We start from the raw sequence: 16,807 nt of genomic DNA on the forward strand, positions 1-16,807 counted from the left end.
AATATCATGGTGCAGAAAATTGTAATCTAGCACCTAAGTTTTCATTGCAAAATCCATTGACTGATCTCAATTTGTCTAAATCCATGTAACTTTCTGAGAACAGTTCTCCCTTATCAAGATGCCACTTAATTTGTGTAGATAAATGTGGCTACATCTGTAGACTGGTTCCCACTGTCTCAAAACTAACCTTTTCGATATTCGAATTTTAGCCTGGATGAGTACAATCGGCGAGTTACCTTGTGTAATGGAACTAATGAAGGCTTTCTACGAAGGAGTCCAATTGACCGAACCGGTGGGCAGCTGCCAACTATGGAAGATGTACAGAAATGTCTGTCACTGCAGCAGTTTGACAACCCACCTTACTTCACAAACTCTACATTTAGCTTCAGGTATTGATGGAAATGTTTCCTGTACAAACATTTCAAAATGTGTTGGGGTTTTCACATGTAGATACAGTCCAATCAATTACCCATTGATTGTGTGGTGTGTTTTTTTTTTTTTTTGTGTTAATATATTCAACCATGGCCATGAAGGGATGATTGGAGTCAAACTTTACCTAATAAACACTTGATATTTGGAGCTTAGTATGTGCAAAGAAAATGTTTTGCTTGCCATTTTCACTACCACGTGTGTGTGAGTGTGTACTGCCCCTGCAGCAGTCGGACTGCTCGGATCCGGGTTTTGCTGTGGCTCGAGGGTCTCCGAACCCGGGGGCTTGGGGGTCACCCGAAAAATGAAAGTGGGCTATTTACAGGGGATTAATGTTCATGACTCCACCCGTGGTTCGCAGTAAGGGGAGTACTGCCGATGGGAGTACCCGGGGGAGATGGAGCTGGGCAGCCAGATGACGTTCCCTGCACGGGTAGGGGAAGCCCCGGGACTCTGGATGGTGAAGTGTAGGGGAGTGTGGTGCAGGTTGGACGCAGGGGAAGGCAGTGTACTCACTCAGGCCGTGTTTGCGTTGATGCGACCATAAAGCAGTCTGACAAAGTAGTAAACAAAGTCTCTGGGTGCCGATGCCACTTCAGGGGAGCTCGTCCGGGAGTCCGCTCCCGTTGGTATTGCTGATGGTCTGTAACCTGCCTCCATGCACTAGAATTTAGATGTTCTGAGGGACCCGCTCCCTACGGTTAGAGGAGCTGTGCTCTTGATGGCTGACACTTGGGGATAGGGCTTTCCAGCTTATGCAGCCCACTGAGATCCCCTCGTCGTGTTGATGCCTTTTCTCTCTGAGCTCCTGGGGAAAGTTCATAAAGAGTATCCTCCACTGGTTAATTATCAGGTTGCGTGAAGCTACTCCCTGATCTAGGGTCCAGTACCCCGCCGTGCTCAGTACCGGTTCGGTTACTAGATTTTCGGTGCCGACCGTTCTAAACGAAGTCTGGCACCCCTCTCTAATAACCTGTGACTGGGTCTCCAACTCCTCCGGTCCCAGACCACCGTCTGCGACCTAGCCAACGTCTCCCAAGGAGCTCCAACTCCCTCAGCTCCTCACTCTGAGGGCTAGCACTCAACGGCCTCTACCCCTCCCACCAGTCTGTTTGGACCCCCCCCCAGGTGGGTGGCCCTGATCCAGCTAGACCACCCACTGGTGTGCCTGACAGGGTGTGGTGCGAGGTGTGGCTAGGATTTGAATGTTGATGGAGCAATACCAAAGGTTAGGATCCCAGAACCATGGGGGTGGGGGGATGTGCCTTGCACCAAAAGAGATAGGAGTGCAGTGCTTTGACACCCTGACTAGTTCAGGTGTGTGTGTGTGTGTGTGTGTGTGTGTGTGTGGTTGGTTTACACCAGATTGTAAACTTAATAAAGTGACAAGTCTGGGTATCTGTTGCATAATACATGTTTTTACAAAAATGGTACACACTCCATCCAAAATAAAGGGTAAGTGCCAGTGGAGAAGGACAAAATCCCTCAGTCAGTTAAGGGAATCCACTGCACTCAAGACTGAATTTTCTGCTGCAATTAAAGTGTTTTTTTTTTGTTTTTTTTTTATATTGAAAATATATGCAATATTTGTTTAAATGTAAATCAGGCGAATAAATAACAGTTTCGACCAGTCCCCGGTCTTAATTATATATTCGCTGATTAGTGTAATGTGTTTGAATTTCAAATGTGAGAAAGTATATGGAAGGTCCAACTGAAATAGATGAATGGATCCAATGCTGGTGTGAAGCCCCACAGGTGTAGTGTCGGTGCATTACCTTCAGGGACTCCACGTAGCTGGATCTGGTCACAGGTAGGAGATCTTCTTCTTGTCGTGACGCCACTCTCAGTATTGCGGCCAGTAGGGACCGCCACTGCAGGTTGAGGGACGCCTGGGGCTGATGGTGAGTGCAGTTAGTTGGAATAGCCTCCTGAGAGTGAGGCAAGCCCCAGGACCCGGTGTAGGTGCGTAGTACCACAAGGCGCAGAATAACTCCACACAGGCAGAATGTCTTTCAGGGTTTTTACTCACTTCAGGTGGCAGGGTGAGTAACCCGGGCGTAGCTGGGATGAACCAGGCTGGAACCAGGTATCCTTCAGGCTGACTTCTGATGGTGACTACCAACTCGCCTTCCTTAGCCCTTGGTGGTTTGGGGTAACCCCGACTTTTAGTCCCTATGGGGGTCACCCAGGGAAGTTGCTGAAGCCTCTCTCCCCTTCGTTTGCCGTTTGCTTGTGGCCTGGACCAGCTCACTCCAGCTGCTTGCCTCCTGTGAGCTATGGGCCCTAACTGTGGCTACGTGGCTGCGGCTTTTGTGGTGTTGTGGTGTGGGCTTTGAGGGCCCCACACCGGCAGGTTTAGCAGGGAAAGGTGGATCTATCCCCCGCTCCGGGATCTGCCGCCCGTTTGGGCCTGGTTCTCCCTAGCAGTCTCCTTACTTCCCACTCTGTGCTCTCTCTCTAGCTGGAGATGGGTTTCGGGTAGCACTCCTAGGTGACCGTTCTCCCCCGTCGGTAGCCACTGCGCGGACGCTGTCAGACTCCAGCAGCCCAGGGGAAGGGGTCAGCTCTCCTCGGAGCTCCCTGGACTCTGCTCTGAACCGGCTCACATCTGGGACCTTCACCGCTGCTCCTGTCAGAGCTTCACTTTCCTGCTCCTCACTCCTCCACACTCTGCTGCAGACTCTAGACTGTTTACTCCTCCTTCTCTTTTCCCTTTGTGCCTGCCTACGCCACCTAGCAACCAGATTCTCTTACCACACCCCTTGAGAGGAGATGGAGGCTTTTGGCCCCCTCCACTATTCCAGTGGAGGTGAAGGCTTTTCCCCCTCCTGGGATCCCCAGGGGTCCTCTCATAGGTACATGTGTGAGACCTGATCACTATGCGCCTGTGTAGTCACACCTCGGTCAGCCTTCTGGATTACCTGTATTGTACTGTCCCCAGCATGGGTGCAGTACTCAGTGGTGCCTGACCAGGTCAGGGGCGCCACACTGGCATAGGTAGTGCTTGCATGTCCAGGATCCATTCATTTATGATTAAGACCAGGGGACTGGTCGCAATGTTAATATGATTTACATTTGTTGCATGATACAGACAAGATGTCTCCCCTCTTCTACATTCACCACAAACCTGCAGCTCTATTCCCCCACCACCCTATATCCCTGTCTACTTCTTATTAGTAGAGAGGTTTGGTTGGACTCAGACGTACATAGAAATCATGGGGCCCCATAGAAACTTCTACTTGAGCACCCCCATCAAAGTAAATATATATTTTCATTTTTCAGGGTCACAAAACTTGCAAAGTAATTTTCCTCCTATTGAAGCTCCTAGATTCTCAATTAATTTCACCAATAGAGTATGATGCCAACAAAAGTGCCCCACAAACAGTTTGATACTCCCTATAGTGATTTTTTTTTTTTCCCTTGGTACCTTCCACACAGTATTATCCCCTAGCTGTGACCCTCTCCACACATAGCCATCCATGCAGTATAAAGGCCACCATACTTCTCCACACTGTTGAATGGCTCCCGCTATCCACCCTCCTCACATTATGATGGACCATACACAAAACTTCACACTGTATAACTGCTTGCACAGTATGGCCCTCCATACAGTATAATGCACCCCCCCCTTTCCATAGTGCTCCATATAGTATTATGGCCACCAACTCAATCTCCTTTCCTCATTTCCCCGCTGGTCCAATCCAAGCAGTGAGTGTTCTGAAGTTCTGTCTTCACTACTCGGCACAGCAAGCGTGATGAAATGACGTCATAGTGCCCACTTCGCTGAGACGTCAGATCTTTGAATCCGGGGGTGAATAATGGTTTGAGCAGACATATCCCTCTTCAATCTGTACTTTCAACTATATCACCATCTGATACATTTGAAAGTGTGATGCCGCATGGGAGGGCCTGGTGCCATAGCGGCACGTGTTCTGCCATTTATGGTATGCCCCTGATTTGTTTCTAGTTACTTTGATAACTGGCATTTACACTGCATAAATGGGGAAACTTTTGACCAGACTTTTCGTAGTGAGACACCTCTGATAACAAGTAATTAACTTGTGTAAAGGGTGCTTTACATGCTGTGATCTCGCTAGCGAGATCACTAACGAGCATACCCGCCCCCGTCTGTTGTGCGTCATGGGCAAATCGCTGCCCATGGCGCACAACATCGCTTACACCCGTCACACGGACTTACCTTCCCTGCGACGTCACTGTGGCCGGCAAACCGCCTCTTTTAAGGGGGCGGTTCGTGCGGCGTCACAGCGACATCACATGGCAGCAGTCCAATAGATGCGGAGGGGAGGAGATGAGCGGAACGAACATCCCGCCCACCTCCTTCCTCCCTCATTGCGTGCGGCTGCAGGTACGAGGCTGTTCCTCTTTCCTGCGATGTCACAAATAGCTGTGTGCTGCCGCAGGAACGACAAACAACCTCGCTACTGACCAGACAACGATTTTTTGGTAAATGAACAACTTATCACAGACCAACGATTTTTGGCCCTTTTTGCGATCGTTTAAGGTCGCTCATAGGCGTTACACGCTGCAATGTCACTAACTATGCCGGATGTGCGTCACAAACACCATGACCCCGACGATATATCGTTAGTGATGTCGCAGCGTGTAAATGGCCCTTTTGTCACAACTTTTTTTTTTTTTTCTTTTTTTTTTTTTTTCTCCAAACCTGAGTACCTTAATCGCTAATTGTGAATTGTCATTGCCATGTAAATGGCTAGTTTATATGGCTGGTTGCCACTAGACTTTTTCCTTTTTGCTCTCTCCCAACATGCAGACAAGCTCAGTTTAATTGTGTAGGAGCAAACATGCTAGTTAAAGGCACATTTGCAAGCAATGGATTTGTTGTAGAGCATTCTGAGGCTGTCCATTTATCCAACTAGGGCTTGTACAAATCAATGTACACCCCCGCAGAATCTACTCCATCCAGATAAAGGGAACTGATGGTTAGTTGCAAAAATAATAAACTGCAATATTTCTGTCTTCATATATTGGAAAAGGTTAGTTTTAGACTAATACTGACTTTCAACAGACCCTCCCAACCCCCCCCAACGCAAAAAATAATTTTATATGCTGGCATCATGACTCAGATTTTTCTGCAATAAATCTGTAGGCCATGTCAGCAAATGTATTGGTTGTGACTTTTGGAGGGTCTGATAAGCACTAGGCACATGTGTAAACCAGTACCCACAGGGGCTCAGACTGGACTTTAGAATTGAATTGCTCATCTTTACTCTAAAATACTTGCGCCATTTGATTATCGAAGTCATTAGTGGTCCAAGACTAATGAAATCACGTGTGGGTATAGAACATACCATAAGACAGCTTAGACTGGATGCCATACTTCCTGGAACATGGATGTAATAGGGACACCTGTGTCCTGTCTTGACTTATTTGCACGCAGGATAAGGTCATCAACCCTATAACCAAAGAAAGATCAGTAAGTCACAGAACTAAGGGGGCACTGAAGATAAAAAGGAATCAAAACAATGATAGTGAAATACAAAATACTTTTATTGAAATTAATAGAAAAAGGTGAACAAAGGACAAACTGAAGCAAAAAGATGAAATTTTGACAATACAGAGGGCACACACACCAACTGATAAGACTGCTAGTGAAGGTACAAGATGTAAGGTACCCAAATGGGCAAGGGCAGGAGACAAGGGGTGTAACATCAATGATTAAATACCAACTCAAATGTTGTTCCCATGGACCTCTATGAGGATCAATTAAGTAGTCATACCTTGAGACATAATGGAAATAATACCGCAGCAGTCAGGTCAGTGGTGGTGAGGGCGGGGCCTCGACGCGCGTTTCACCAAGCATTACATGTTGGCATGTAGTGAAACTGCATGTAATAATTTTTCTCATACAGGAATGCACTTGAAGGCTTTGACGAACCAGATGGAGAATTCGACCCTCCTGTTATGAACCTACATAACTTGGTGCATGACTTCTTAAATGGGACCAGTGCACTCTCGCACTCTGCTGCCAATGATCCAATCTTTGTGGTACGCTTTTCATCTTTGATTAAATTCCTGTTTTAGTGCAAAACAAAAAATGACATTTTATTATATACTCTATTTTTGACCAAAGGTTTTAAATACTTTAAATGTTTATAAAGAGAATTTTTGTGGCTTACGATCAGCTTTTATTTTTTTGAGGACGTAGTGAAGGGTTGTCTTCACATTGATGCATAAACGGAGAAAGCGTCTTAGGTAATTATCAATTAGACATACCGACCACTTATTGTGTGGAAATTAGGTTGTAATTATGGGACAATCAATTTAATAAAAGTAATTTTATTTGCTGACTGATTTTTAAAGTATATATCTGGGACTTGGGCTCCAAAGAGCGGTCATGGATTGGTCCTGCAGCGATTCAGCTGCTTCCACTGTTATGTCAACGGAACAGTGGTTTCTCACACTCTACTCTGTAGACTGGGCAGGACATCAGACGTCAAACTAATTGACAGCTGGCTTCCCCCAGTTAGGCTGCGGGGAGCCAGCTGTTAATTACCATGAAGTCGGCTGTTCAGCCCCATGTATAGAGTAGAAAAGAAGCCTCCACTCAGATGAAGCCACTGTATCGCTGGAAGCTGTCTGACTGCTCTGTGCCACTTAAAAAAAAAAAACACATTGGCACAACTGAGAAGTGGGTAGTAACTACCTGCCTGTTACTCTGTGCCGCCCCCGTGGAAGCAGCCGAGCTGCTCGGATCCGGGTTCACTGTGGCTCGAAGGTCTCCGGACCCGGGGGTCATGTGGCCCCTCAAATAGAAGGGGGTATTTACAGGGGTGTTGATGTATAGTTCATAATGCCACCCGTGGTGCACGGTAATTTGGGAGTACCAAGGGTGATGGTGGGGCAGCAAGGTGTTGTAACCCTCCACGGGTAGGGGGGATGCCCCGGGACTCTGTGTGGCGTGCAGGGGTCACTCTAGTACTCACTCTGTTTACCCAGTTGTCAGTGTCTGCTTATGAACGAAGTCTCTGGGTATCGCTGCCGCTAAGGGGAGTTCGTCTGGGTCCCGTCCCCAATGTTGCTGCCTGGTGATCCGTGACCTGCCTCCTGGCAGTTAGTTTGACTTCAACTTGATGGCCCGGTAGCCTGAAACTAGCCGGGCCCCGCCCCCTACTATGGCTGAGTGTAAGAGCTTGCTTTCAGGGCTCACGCTTGGGATTTTCTGGACCTTCGGTCCCGGACTGGTGATAGTGCTAGGATGCCGGCTGTCCTCCTCAACCGGTACGAGCACCTCGCCACAATCCCCCTGTGACCGGAGGTCCGACTCCTCTAGGCCCAGACCACCATCTGCAACCTAGACAGTTCCTTCAGGAGGCCCCACTCCCCACTTCCTCTGAGCTCCTCACAGCTCGAGGGCTACTTCCCAACCTTCCTTCAACTCTCCACACTGCACTGACTGCACTCCTCACCCCCCCCCCCCCCCCCCTCCCTGACCCCCACCAGGTGGGAGACTCTATTCCACTGAAGCCGTCCACTGGTGTCTGGTTGGTGTGGTGCAGGGTGTATCTAGGATTTGATTTGCTGTTGGAGGCAACACCATGTAAGTAGGGACCCAAAACCAAGAGGGACGCAACCAAAGGGCTTTCATTTTGTATTTTGCTCTTGCATTAAAGCTTTGGTGTGATTACTATGTGCCGCAATGACAGTTTTTGTTAGACCATTTTATTACTGCTATACAGTAGAATTTATGTAATGGAGACTGGTTGAAACTCCTCACACAGGCTACACCGTTTGGTGTGTGTATAAGGGGACAGCTATTTGATGTCACTAATGTATTACTAACAACCATTAGATGTGAGTGATGGCATCATGGGAAGTAAGAAGGAATCAAAATGGCAGACCATTCCGGCATGGCACATCACTAGAACAGGTGAACACAACGCTTACACAGGAGCCTCTACGTTATTCTTTGATAATGGCCTATAATGCACTATATCAGAAAGTTTCCACAGTTTAGGATATGTAGAATGGCATTCCAGATAACAATTAACATTTTATTTAAAAACAAACGTTTGAGCCAATAAACTAAGCTTAACTTGTATTTTCTAATCCTTTAGGTGCTGCATTCCTTCACGGATGCAATCTTTGATGAATGGATGAAACGGTTTCAGCCGTCTGACGCAGTTTGGCCTCAGGAACTTGCACCAATAGGACACAATCGTTTGTTTAACATGGTGCCCTTCTTTCCTGCAATAACAAACGACCAACTCTTCATGTCTGCTGACCAGCTCGGGTATACATATTCTATTGAATTGCCAGGTAACCCTTATCCTTACTTTCTAACTAGCTACAAGGTCCTATGCTCTGTTTTTGGTTTTCTGAAATCCATCTTTATAAAAAAAAAAACAAAACCTTTTATTGTTCATTTATGGCACCTCCGTTGTCCACCCTTTAAAGTTATGAATGGTGACGTCTCGGTACTTGTACTGTATATGCCACTTTACTGTTATGGACTTTATTTTCATCATGGTAAGACTGCTTGAATGGAAACTTTTAGTGTATACATTAAGCTCGTCCAGCGCAAACAGTGAACATGGGTTCAGATCAAGATCTGAGCAGGTCCTTTTAGAAATGGCCTAGAATGCTTAGGCAATGGCAGCGCCGCAACTTCCAGGGTCACATGCTCCGGTCACATGACAGCAGTTGACCAGCGCTTGTTGCGCTACCATTGTACTGTATACACTGTACTGGCGTGCGCTAAATCCCGCAAAACGGCGAAAAGCCGAATGTGTGAAACTAGCCTTATTTGGCAGTTTCCTAGAGCAGTGAATGAGGAAATGCATACTAGGAACATGGTGTGAAAACCTAGGTATGTAGCTCAACAATATTAACCTAATTAACTTGCCAAATTTGTCCTGAAATCCATTATCTAGCTCCTAGGCAATGTGCACCATATATGTATGTTGGCACTGTGCCATCCCTATATGGGGCTCAGGAGAGCAGGCATCATCTTGCAGGTGACACCTGAGAAGCATAGGTTTCTCAATTGTGACTGCTGTAATTCAGAGGCGGGGGAACATACTTTAAATAAAATGCATAGCCTTACTATTGCATCAATACTTCACTGTGTGCCCTCTCCAGCACAAGCTGACTTCTCATGTCTCCTGAGCTGAAGACTGCAATGGTCTTTTGAGTAATCTTTGTGGGTTTCAGAATTTGGCCCAGACTGATCAGAAGGGGGTTGAATAGACACAAAATATAATTAATTTTATTTTTTTATTTATTTATTTTTTTTAAGGGGCTTTCCTAGTGCCTCCTTAATTTCCAATGTTTGCATTCAGTGTACGCTTATTTATTTTAATATCCTGCCATGTTGGCATGATTCTGGTGGTATCGGCACTAATTTTCCTGGGGTTCACTTGAGGTGGTTATATCACACCAGTCCCATGCCCAATCACTGCCAGCTTCTCTCTCTGCCAGTCTTAAGACCTATAAGTAATCAACAGGAAGTGAGCTGCGGCTGGCCACTCACTTCCTGTTAGTCACTTTTTACAGCCGATTGGGCGTGGGGCTTATGTGACGTAACAACCTCACGTGAGCCCTGGCAATGTGGTTGCATAAGCTGCTGATATCTCACTGCCACGGTAGAGGGGGGACAATATAAACTTAATTTTTTTTTTTTAGTTTAATGGGAGCAAACCTGGGGAATGAGAAAGTATGTCAGTCATTAATGTTAACAAAATAAAAATAGGTAAAAAACATCTGACTCCCACTAACCTTTTCTGTTTCTCCCATTTTAGCCTCTGATCCGGACAGTCGTGCAGTTGCCGTGGTGGTTGCATCAACTGTTGGTGGAATACTTATTGCCATGCTTGTCCTCTTGGTGTTACTTATTCTTTTCATACACAGAAAACAGCGACAAGGCTTTGAACCACTAATGAATGCAAGATTTAACAGTACCAAGTACACAGAAGATGCCTAATGAACCTTTTATAGTCTAGACATGCCATATATTATCTACCTTTTTACTGTATCTACTTCTAATTTGTGGTAAAATGCCTTGGTGTATGAAGTAAAGTGGAATAAACCTTTATTACAACACACATATGCTTGTAAAGTTTTTCTATATTGGGATGGGTCCACTTGGGTCAGACTTCCTGTGGATAATTCAAGAGCAGAAAAATTTTCTAACATCAGATTTGCAAATCTGTGCCAAGTTTCTTTCAGTTTGAAATAAATAGGGGGTGGATGGGAACTGCGAAATGGTGGCCGTGCGGAAGACTTTAAAATTGGCACTGCAGGTCAGTTTCACTGGAAAGTGGACAGGTAGATGAAATTTGTAACATCTCGTTCATTGGCAAGCCACTACGGCAGGGGTCTCAAACTCTGCTGGGTGTATGGGCCGCACAGAGGAAAAATTTGGGGGCCGCATTCTTTGCAGGACAGTGACATTTTTATTGGTACCATATATATATATATATTTTTTTTTTTAACACACCTTTTGGATCACTTATTTTGAATATTTTCACTTGTTATAGCAAACGTGCACATTCTTTAAATATATAAAAAATGTTTTTATTTTTTTACATTTTATTCCTTTCTTGTAACTAATAGTCTTACAATTAGCACTATATAGAAATTTTGACCAATATCTTTGAGTAATGTTCCCCATCTTGTTGTAACGTGCCCATCCTTGTCCCCTTGTAGTATCGTGCCCCATCCTTGTCCCCATCTTGTAGTAATGTGCCCATCCTTATCACCATCCTATAGTAATGTCCCCAGCCTTGTCCCCATCTTATCGTAATGTGCCCATCCTGTACTAATGTGTTCATCCTTGTCCCCATCTTATAATAATGTTCCCCATCCTTGTCCCCTTGTAGCAATGTCCCCATTCTATAGTAATGTGCCCATCCTATAGTAATGTGCCAACCTTGTGCCCATCCTATAGTAATGTCCCCAGCCTTATCCCTATTCTATAATGTTTCCCATCCTTGTCCCCTTGTAGTAATGTCCCTAACCTGTAGTACTGTGCCCATCCTAGTCCCCATCCTGTAGTACTGTGCTCACCTTGTTCTCATCCTATAGTGTCCCCAGCCTTGTCCCCAGCCTTGTCCCCATTCTATAGTAGTAATGTACCCATCCAATAGTATTGTCCCCATCCTTTTAGTAATGTTCCCATCCTATAATGTGCCCATCCTGTAGTAATGGGTCGTGGGGGTGGGGGGGCAGCGGCTATAACTTATCGATCGCTTTCAGTCCTCATCTTCCACAGATGCTGAGGGGAGCGGTCTCCAGCCGCAGATCCACAGTGATTGGAGAGATCGGTCAGAAGGCCGGTCTCTCCAATCAGAGCAGGGGGTGGGTGAAACAGAGATCACCCAGCTCCTGTCAATGATCGGTGCTATAGCTGCACTGATCATGGCTGGATTTCAATGTTTCAACCATTTTTAATGGTTTAAACATTACAGTGGCTGTGATTGGCGGAGCAGCGTTCATCAATCACAACCTCCTGAGGTCAGGCAGAGGTCCCCTCTCCCCTAATCATCTAAGGTATTTGCACAGTGATCGCAGTCACCGGGGCTGCGATTTTTGCCATGACTTGCTGGGTACAACATGGGTCCTTAAGTACCAGGGAGCCATGACATACCCAGTAAGTCATTATGACACACACACACACACACACACACACACACACACACACACACACACACACACACACACACACACACACACACACACACACACCCCATTCTTCTATTCTTCTCACCTGTCCCACGTTCCCGCGGCTTCCTCATCTCTGCTTCATGCGGCCCCCAGGCCCGTGTCCCTGTTCACTATCGCAGCAGGTGCCACAGTCACTGTCTGTGCTTTAAGGAATAACGTTTGGAACTCCATTCTATGTCTGAACTGGGTGCAAAAAACCTAAAAAACATCACTATGGGGAGATAAGGTATGCACACCAGTGACTATGGAAGGGGAATACATGGAATAGCAGAAACTGCTGTGTGAATACTGACATGAAAAATTCAATAGCTATTTGTAAGAATGAAATGTGAAAAATGGAACCTGCATTACTGCCATGAATATATGAATAAAGAGAAATTTAGCTACTGAATTGATCAATGCAATAGAGCCCCAACACTACGCCAAAGTATTTCTCTACGTTGGGGTCCCTAGCTTGTGTGTGTCCTCTCATGCAGTTAAAAAACTTACCGTGTATGGGAGGCTGAGACCCAGGCTATATATAAGATGTGGATTGGCAATAGGTGTGTATGGGGAGGGTTCACAAACGAAAAACTACTCACATTAAGGAATAACGTTTGGAACTCCATTCTATGTCTGAACTGGGTGCAAAAAAACTAAAAAACATCACTATGGGGAGATAAGGTATGCACACCAGTGACTATGGAAGGGGAATACATGGAATTGCATACCTTATCTCCCCATACTGTCTGTGCTTTGTCAGATTAATGTTTTGCTGACGCTGTGCTCTCGCGCTGGCAATACAATCATCTGACAGACCTAAATCGCACACAGTGGCTGCGGCCCCTGCTGAGATAGTGAACAGGGACACGGGCCTGGGGGCTGCCGCCGCTGCGCTTGCTAACGCTCGGGTCCGGCACTGCTGCGATAGCTGCTCGGTGGCTCAAGCGGTGGGCCGGATCCGGGGACTCGAGCGGCGCTCCTCGCCCATGAGTGAAAGGGGGTAGTTTGGTTTGGGGATTTGGTCCGTGACTCCACCCACGGGTTGTGGTGAGGTTGGGCACCGCTGCTGGTAACGGGGATCCCGAGAGCGATGGCAGGGAGCAGCTGGGATGTTGTTCTCCCCCTCCGTGGGTAGAGGTTGGTGGGCCCGGTGAGGTGACGGGGAGGCAGGGTCGGGAAGGTGCAGGGTCGCTTGGACTGTGCAGTGCGGTGCCGGACGGCTCGGTAGTACTCACTCAGCCACAAATGTACGCAAAGTCTCTGGTAAACCAAACGGCTGGATGGACGGGTCCCGCAACCGGCTGCTGTGGCTTCTCCCGGACGGTTGGTGGTGGCTGCCTTTCCCTGCACCTGTGTGTATGTTCGGTCCCGATGGATTCCCACCGGTAACCCGCTCCCCAGCGTGTATGTGCCGGAGGAGCCCTTTTCCCGCAGGCTCTGGCCCTTGGAACTCTAGCTGTGGCAGTAGCTGTATTTCCTTTTGCTGGTTGGACTGTTGCCTTCAATCGGGTCTTGGCTGTTAGGAAACCCCTGGGGTTCCGGTCACTGATGGATTTGACCTCTAATGGCGACTCCAAGCCTGGTCGGGGTCCGCAGGCCCTGCTTGTGTGTGCTGGCTTCACTTCGCTCCCCGGTTCGGTACCGGCGGGCCACCGCCCGTCCCCGGTCCTACGGTTCCGCGTTGATCTGCCTCTCCTGCAGATGGCCACCACCGTCTGCTAACCTTGCTCTTAGTGCCCGGGCCACACACCCGGACACTGTCAGTTTGCTCCTCCACTTCACTCCTCTCTCACTTGCACTTCCCTAACTGATCTCACTTCCTTTTCCCGCCTCCAGGACTGAACTCCTCAGTGGGTGGGGCTAACCGCCTGGCTTCACCTCACCTGGTGCGGCCATCAGCCCCTGGAGGGAGGCAACAAGGATTTTGTGTCTGGCTGATGTGCCTGTCTCGGGGTGGGGGTGTGTGTTGCAGTACCTGTGACGACCTGGCTAGTCCAGGGCGCCACACAAAGCAGCCTGAGGGGCCGCGTGTTTAAGACCCTTGCACTACAGTGTTACGGATTTTACCAACCCAAATCTGCAATTCCATCCAGTGTAGACTAGCCCTTGACGTTTAATGTCAAAACTAATTTGTGTAATGAGGCTAGATATCCTGTGTTCCTTTGGGTTACAGCAGCCAGCGCTTTCTACCAGCTGTTGTAGCTTGATCAAGGCAGCTGCTTGTTTGGACAAACTGAAAGGGTAACTGTCAGGAGTCTTCACAGGCTTTCATGTGTTTGACAAGACTTTCTCCATATCGCTTGGATATGAATGTGCTGCAAGAAATACAGGAAGGTGCAGTCTGTATGAGTTTGTAAGGAAAATAAAGCCTTTTCCGTAACCTCTTCTTAGGGTACGGTTCCCCTTGTGCACAACTTCCGATGTGAGAGTATCGGAAGCGATATGCTAATGACCCTCTGCTGTGAACGTCAGCCGAGGGTCATGCGACTGATGCGATCTTGTGATCGTAGCACAGCTATGGAGAGGCGGACATTGGATCAACAATTCTTCGGTCCCGGCAGACTTTTCTTTCTACTCCCAAAAAGGGTAATTTCCCGTGTCTCCATTGTCCCCATTGCTCGAATATGGTTAAGGGCAACCAATTCACACATCCCCGTACTGGGAAGGTTTTCCAAATAAAAGAATTTTTTACTTGTGACACATCATATGTAGTTTACCTAATAAAGTGTCCATGCAGTCTCGGATATGTTGGGGAGACCACCCAGCATGTCCGAGACCGCATAGGGAAACACAAATCTACCATTTGATGTAGGATGACTATGTTGCCTATACCTTATCATTTCATACAGTGTGGACATACGGAATAAAGTCCAGGGTTTAGTAATGGGGTGGGGGTGGGGGGGGTGTCTATGCTTTCTGGGTTTGTAGAGGAGGTGTCTGATAAAAAAAAAAAGCAAAAAAATAGTTTTTGAATAAACTCCCCCTACACTCTTAACCAATTTAGTAATTAAAAAGTAATCCTCAATTTCAATGTAATCCAATGGTGTAATGCCCCATGGCACCCATTGAATCCTATGGAGCTTTGTTCTGGGAACATTCTGCACTCACTGGGTGCCAATGGGTTGGCATGGCAGTGTGGGGTCAGATGACAACTCTATTACTGTTATGATGTGTTTCTGTGAATGCCAGCTCGGATCCGGGCTCGTTGGTGGGGGCTCGAGCGCCTCTGGACCCGGGGTCACTTCGCTTTGAAAGGGGATGCTGGCGCTTTTGGTGGGGGTTAGGTAGGTGCATGGCCGGAGCCGCGCTTGAGTTAGTGACGCCACCCACAGGATGTGGTGAAGGTGTAGACACCACCGCTGCAGTTACGGGGCACCCGGGGGAGATGGTAGTGCAGCAAGATGTTAACCCCTCCGTGGGCAGGGATGGTGGCCCCTGGGCCTGTTGGGGATAGCAGGGCGGTGCTTGGCCGGATGGCACTGTTGTACTCACAATTATTGGCACACACACAAGTCTCTGGTAAACAAAGTTGATGATGGTCGGTGCTCGCAGTCGGCTGCATCTGGTCCCCCACCCGGTTCGGTGGTCTTGGCCTTTCTCCTGCACCGTATTGTGTACTTGGGCTGCCTGCGCTTCAGCGACGGGAGTCCGCTCCCCGGCTTTGTGGATGTCGGGAAAGCCCTTTTGTCCGCAGACGCTGGCCCGTGGGATCTCTCTGCCTGTGCGGTGTTTCTATCCCCCTCGGTGGGCTGTTGTCTTCAGTCGGGACTTGGGTGGGAAAGGACCTATAGTCCAGACCGCAATCAGTTAATTAACTCAGTCCAGTGGATTCTGGACCTCGTTTCAGGGTCTGAATACCCCCCTGTGTGCTCCGGTTTCCGAGTCGGTTCCCCGGGTCAGTACTGGTGGGCCACTACCCTGTCCCAGTCCACCATGGTTCCACTGAGCCATCTTCCCAACTCCTGCAAGCTAAGGCCACCGTTTGCCTCCTAGCCAAAGGTGCCCGGGCTCCAACCCCTGGCACCTGTCAGACTGCTGCAGACCTAGGCACAGGCCTGCTTCCACTCTCCTTCACTCACTGACTAAACTGCCTGCCTCAGGCCCTCTGAACTCCTTGGTGGGCGTGGCCAACCACCTGGCTCCACCCTCTGGTGTGTCCATCAAGCGCTGAGGGAAGTGACTAGGTTTTAATGGTTGGCTGATGACACTTTTTTGGGGGACAGGTGTAGTGCGGGGGTCTATCTGTGACTACCTGGCTAGTCCAGTCACACTCCCCCTTGGTTAACTACAGACCGTCCGCGGGCTGTCCAACCACCACCGTTTATTTTTGTTGTAACTGCAAAAGATAAAAGAGAACCTATGTACAATTATAATAACAGTATTTACAAAAAAACATATTTGTGTTTCTTCACTCGTGGGAGGCATGTTACTTAAACGTTGCAAACATATAAGAACATTTTAATTACACAGGAACTGGGCGGGACCGGGTCCTTTCATTTGCCCACCCAAGCAAACCTAAACCTTGATGCTGCCTCTAAAAACAGGTCAGCACCCCTTTTCCCCAGTCCAGGAAACTGGTTCAGGTCCGGGTATTGCCCACACAGGCTGGGTAAAAACTTCCTTACCCAGCAGTCTCTCAGAGGCCCCACATCCAGGGGACCCCTGGCCTGGAGGGTAGTCACCGGTTTGCATG

The 16,807-nt window shown here is 47.8% G+C and overlaps 1 protein-coding gene across 1 annotated transcript in view; it reads left to right on the plus strand.

The window, feature by feature from the left end:
• The window catches only part of DCT (dopachrome tautomerase), a 33,694-nt gene extending 23,192 nt beyond the window's left edge, over positions 1-10,502 (plus strand). Inside the window, exons 5-8 of the mRNA XM_075334358.1 lie at positions 210-389; positions 6,321-6,456; positions 8,526-8,727; positions 10,209-10,502. Coding sequence (XP_075190473.1) covers positions 210-389; positions 6,321-6,456; positions 8,526-8,727; positions 10,209-10,390 — 700 coding nt within the window. The 3' untranslated portion in view covers positions 10,391-10,502. The remainder of the gene's footprint in view (positions 1-209; positions 390-6,320; positions 6,457-8,525; positions 8,728-10,208) is intronic.
• Positions 10,503-16,807: the final 6,305 nt, after the last annotated feature.

The sequence above is a fragment of the Anomaloglossus baeobatrachus genome, chromosome 2, assembly GCF_048569485.1.
Source record: "Anomaloglossus baeobatrachus isolate aAnoBae1 chromosome 2, aAnoBae1.hap1, whole genome shotgun sequence".
In the NCBI taxonomy this organism is placed as follows: Eukaryota; Metazoa; Chordata; class Amphibia; order Anura; family Aromobatidae; genus Anomaloglossus; species Anomaloglossus baeobatrachus.